The 5,573-nt window shown below is 38.0% G+C and overlaps 1 protein-coding gene across 1 annotated transcript; it reads left to right on the top strand.

The window, feature by feature from the left end:
* Positions 1–3,378: 3,378 nt before the first annotated feature.
* LOC103805154 (rho GTPase-activating protein 7-like) lies at positions 3,379–4,522 on the top strand (the record flags this gene model as incomplete). The annotated part of the gene is made up of 2 exons (XM_009077790.1): positions 3,379–3,877; positions 3,942–4,522. Coding segments are annotated over exons 1-2 (1,080 nt in total), but the record flags the coding sequence as incomplete, so codon positions are not given.
* Between the last annotated feature and the right edge of the window lie 1,051 nt (positions 4,523–5,573).

Here is a 5,573-nt window from a genome sequence, read left to right as displayed (position 1 = left end):
ATATGAGTCTGAATTATGGCTACAGCTGCACGGACAGTATCATACTGAGAGATGCTTTGGTCATAAGAAAAATTCTTTTCACTCTACAAAACATTATGGTTCATCTGACTGTCTTAAAATTCTGGAGAAATCAGATATAAAAGTTTCTAGTTGTGGGATGGCAATAATAGGAAGTGAGAAAGGGGAATGCTTCTCCCTTTGGGCCAGAGTAAAAACAGACTTGAGAGGGGCATTTCTCAGAGGACAAAAGATACTGCATGTCAAGGGAAAAGGTGAACAGCAGTAGCAGAAAAGCAGTGATCATGGCAAAACCACTTTTTTCTGCGTTTTGTTCTCTGGCAGAGGAAGGAGTGGAGTTATGAATCTCATTCAGAGCTCTGGAGTGGTGAATCCTCCAAGGAACAGCTTATGTGCCTGCATGAAAACAGGCTTTCCTCAATAAAGATGTAGAAAAGAGAAAAAAAGTTCCTTGTTGGCCTGTAAGTGTCAAGAATCAGAGAAGAAAAAAATTTCTAAGCTGAGTTGTTTCAGATAACACAGATTTTTGAGGAGTGGAGGGAGAGCACAAGAAAAGTAAGCTTTCACCAAATTATGGGCTCCTTCATGTGCCATGGAAATGAGAGGACTTCAGGAATTGGTAGGTGAAGCTGCCTGGAGAGGGAGCATATGTGTGGTAGATTTTTCAGATTCCCTGCTAATGCACACTCATCTATTCAAGAACAATGGAAGTGCCCTCATCATATATTTATTTGTTTTGCATTTCAAGCAAAGTATTTTATATTCTCTTGTTTAATAATTTTACTGCAGTCTATGAGGCAGTCAAAACTACTGATAGTGCAAGTAAAACAGAAGGGTTCCTAAAGTAAAATTTATTTGGTTTTCACCCCCTGTGAAATATAACTCTCCACATCCAAAAAATGAAAAACAGTAAGGGATCTGTTCTCCCCTCTCTGCACACATGTAACTCCATTTAGCAGCAGCAAGATTAATACATATCCATTAACTCTTTGAGAACCTGCCTTCTGCTCAATAAGAGCAGCCTAAATCATAGGTAGGATGATGCGTGTATGTCGTTAGGAAGTTGCATTTTTTAGCTTTTTACCCTTAATATAACTGGTGTCTTTTCTTGACTGTTGTCAGAAACTTCCCTATATGGCTGCAGCAACCATGTTGAATTTTCTGTAAAGTAGATGAGGCAACTGTTCTGGTAGGGGAAGAGAGAGGGAAGCTGCAAATATGTTAGACCCATGTGCAACTCCAAATGTTGCTAATAGAGCACAGTAGAAATCTTTGAATCCCTATTAGTAAACTTCTTTTCAGAGATCAAAACAAAACACAGTGGTAGTTGTAAAACTAGTTTAATTCTTCTGAGGAGCTTTAGGCTCCACCAGAAAAAGGTGCAGTAAAAGTTAAAAGTATTATCATTACTGATTTTACACTCTTGAGCCACACACACTTAGAAATAGCAGAAGAGTCTAAAGATGGAATGAAGTCAAAATAAAAATGCAAATGTGCTGCAAACTTATACAATAACTTGACTTTAGATTTTAATATGTAGGTGTGTTCTTCTATTTGACCAGGAAAAAAGAGAGAGTTATAAAATTGTATTAACTTCTTGCTACTAAATTTTGCCTCTGAAAGCAGATAATATTTTTGGCCTGACTCTATGTGTTATTTTCCATTTTCCTCAGCCTCCCACATGCTAATGACTTGTGCATGGAATTCTCTTACCCGATGAATATATGTTCTTTTTAAGCACAGCCTCCACAGAGGTGGAAAATGTGAATGTGAAATGAAGCTTGTCATCCTCAAAGAAGGTTAAAGACCTAGGAGCATGTACAAGTCTGTCCTGAAAGTCAGTTTGTCAAGACAGAATTTATGGAGGTTCAGTTGCCCAGGCATAATTCTGCATTTCTTTCAAGATTAATACTTCTATACCTTCAGGCATGTGATTTGTCAAGGCAGCTTTGTGACCTGGTGGACAATTAGAATTTGCCTTAGTGGACTGAAATGACCCAGAACAAATGCTGTACTTAGTCTCTTTTATTGCTAAAATCAAGAAGGAGATCCATGCTAAGTGACAACAGTTCTTATGCAGGGAGTGAAAAGTAGAAGCATCTGCTCCTTGAACTTCTAAAGTTTTATGAGCCATGAGTTTTGTTTTCTTCTTTGACAATGAACTTGTTAATTTTATTTTTAATGCATAAAGTAATATGAGACATTCTTTTTGTGCTAATAGGCACATGCAATGACAAAAGTTTCATATATCTCAAATGCCATCAGCCAAAATGCCTAATGCAGCAGTCAGTGAAAATTACCCACATAGAAGTACAGGCAGGCACAATGGTGTTCTAGTAGAGCCCATCAGTCCAGGTCAGCAGCAAAGCTATGGACAACCAAACTGGCTCAAAAGCCACCCTTCTGGAAAGCCCTGGCCTAAATAAGATTTTCCTCCCTGTCTTCCACTAGAAGATCATGAATATATTCAGCAAGGGGGTTTTCCAGGTTTTGTAATGTATTTGAGGTAAGTAAATACATCAAAAGCTTAAAATTTTTTTCCTAGGCTTGTATTTTAGGAGGTTGGACTACATGACCTTTAAAGGCCACTTCCAACTGAAGCTATACTATGATTCTATGCTTAAAATTTTTTATTACTATTCAACAGTTTATTTCCTCTGCAGTTTCATGTAGCACTTGTAATTACAACTTGTCCTGAAGAGAATGAACAATAACAATAAAAATGAGAGCCAAAGATCCTCAGAAGACAAGTAGTTTGTGACTTTAGTATATTCAGAATAATCCTCAAGTTCTGCTCTACCTCTTTGGGAAACAGCCAGATTTCTACACTCTACATGTATCTGTGGATGAGGAGGAAAAAATGTAACTTTGTGTGCAAAACAACCATGAGATATAATGTGATTTATGCCCACGGAAACTAGTATCTTATAACAGACACTGTTAAGTGAAGCTTATTGTCAAATATTGGCTCTGGAGCTACTTGCTTGTCTATGTTCCTGTTTATACCATTTTTGTTTACTTGATAATGCAAAGTAATCAGAAAAAAAAGTGGTACTGAATTATGAGTGCTGTCAAGTTTTGTATGAAAAGTATTAAAACTTTAAACAAAACAGACTTTTAAATTCCTGTCCTTCTGGTCCTGCAGTCTTATCTTGTTTTATACTTTGTTTAAAATGCTCCTTCTTTTTTTTTTTTTTTTTTACAATTTGGAGTTGCTTCAGTAACTTCTTTTTTTTTTATTTCTTGCAGATGTTAAAATGCTGAACCCTCTATCCCTCTGGAGCAGTGCACAGCAGCCATGACATCTCCTCTGGTCCTCTGTGGAAGGTACTTTGCAGGCTGCTGCTGAACTGTTATGACATGTCTCTAGCAATCAGAAAGAAAAGCTGGGAAGAGCATGTGACACAGTGGATGGGATTGGCTTCGGAGTCTGTGGAGTATAATACAGCATGTCGTCATGGACTTGTAGCTGATAACTTGCAGACAAGTATGGAAAATGATGAGATTTCAAGCGTGGACCGGAAAGAAAAATGTGCTTCATTTCCAGAGTGCTGCTATAGTGGAGAGCTGACTGGATTCCCTGAAAAGCAGCTGGGAAATGTTTCAAAGGAAGTGGATGAAAATGATAACCATGAGGATGAGAAGCATTTTTTGGAGGCCAGCACAGAAACTCTAGTCCATGTGTCTGATGATGATGATGATGAGGATGATGATGACGATGATGACGATGATGACTATTCAGCAGTCAACCTGGATAGTGTTAATTACCACATCACTGCTGTAGGAAACAAGCCAAAAGATGAAGGGAAGAGCTTAAATGGAGCAGGCTCCTTAACACAGATGGTACCAACAGCAGAGGGTAACAAGGCAGCTGAATCATCTGGAATAACTGAGGATATAAGTGAGGAACCTGGCTGTGACAGCAGCTGAATCATCTGGAATAACTGAGGTTGTAAGTGAGGAACCTGGCTGTGACCCAGTCCTTAAAGAGGAGCTGAAAACAGAAGATATTTGTGGCAATATTGGCCAAAGCCTAAATCTTTGTAATTATGAAAGCTTAAATGAATTAGTAGATGTAGAGAAAGAAAATTGTTTTAATTCTCCAAATGTGAAAGAAATTATGATGCCTGAGAAACAGCTGCTTCATACTGCTGTAATTGCCCAACAGCGCCGGAAATCTGATGCTTTCAAAGACGGGCTTGGAAAGTCTGAGTGCAACGTGGTAGAGAGTGGGATTTCTTCTGAATCATGTTCCAGCAGTGATAGACAGCTCCGTCCAGCAGTGGAATCCAACAACTGCCTTATGCAATTTTCTCCTTGCTCATGCATCCCGGCAGTGGAAAATGGTCTGGATGAAAGTAGTTTTACAGAACCTCAAGTGACCCCTGAAAACAAATGCCTTTCAAATTTCAGTTCAGCAGAAGATATTCATTCTTTAGATGTAAGGAGTCCTTTGACCACACAAGAATATTCAGACAGCCAAGTGAAACTGCGCAAAAGAAAGGTAGGATGCTTATAGACTGCAGAGATTTTTACAAGTGGTTCCCTCAGTTTCTTATGATGGCAATTCTGTGCCTAATTGAAGATAAAACATGATTTTCAGCTTTGTTTCATTAATTCATAAGATTCAAATGTTTCAAGACAAATATGTCTGTACAGCAACTAAATTTCAGGAACTATTTTAAGTTCTGAAAATGGCTGAGCTATGAACTTGGAAGGTACCTTATATTCACTTTATAGATACTATTTTATATATGCTGTTCAAGGCTAAATGAATAAGTATCTTCTATGGGTTTGGTTTTATTTTTGGTTTTTTGCTGCTTTCAGGTATCATAATCTGTTTCCTCTTAGGAAACAAATCATGTCCAGGAGTTTGGAAGCCTTATTGAAAAAAAAGGAACAAAGTACAACAAAACTTTAAAAATGAAAAAAAGGAGCGGAAACATTTTGCAGTAGTCCAGTTTTTAGCTCAGCCCCATGAGCATATGTTCTTGTGAAAACAAGTATTGCTGAGTTTGAATCAATGTTTTGTAATTTTAAAGCAACCAGGGAGTTTCACTGTCTTTGTACAGTAAGGAAGGGTGTCATTACAAAATTTAAATGGACAGATTTCCTGGCAAAAAACTCCCATTGGCTTTAATGGAAGGAAATGTGCTGACTGTGGCACTGTGGAATTCATCTTAAAGTCTGACTTTCCCAGCTATGCTGCTTATTCTAGCTAATAAACAGTTTGTAACTGTTTACTTCTCTCTGCCTTTTTTCATTTGACATCATCCACCTTCTTTGGCCTGTTTTTTGGGTTTGTTTTTTTTTTAAAAAAAATCTGGTTTCTATTAATTGTGTGGGTTTTCTTCTGTCTGCTACAGTGCCTCAGTAACTGTTTCACTAAAGCAAAAATTCACATATCTAAAGTACTGTATGCCAACACAACATCCTGAGTTGCTGACCACTCTTCTTTGTGTAGACCCTTTGGTAAGACTAACACTAGGTTGATATGGTTAGAAGCTGTAAGCAGCTTTTGCAGATGGTTTCAGATGCCCTCCAAGCCAGTCTTC

This window comes from Acanthisitta chloris, unplaced genomic scaffold (assembly GCF_000695815.1).
Source record: "Acanthisitta chloris isolate BGI_N310 unplaced genomic scaffold, ASM69581v1 scaffold2677, whole genome shotgun sequence".
NCBI lineage: Eukaryota > Metazoa > Chordata > Aves > Passeriformes > Acanthisittidae > Acanthisitta > Acanthisitta chloris.
This window is presented reverse-complemented; position numbering and strand designations above follow the sequence as displayed.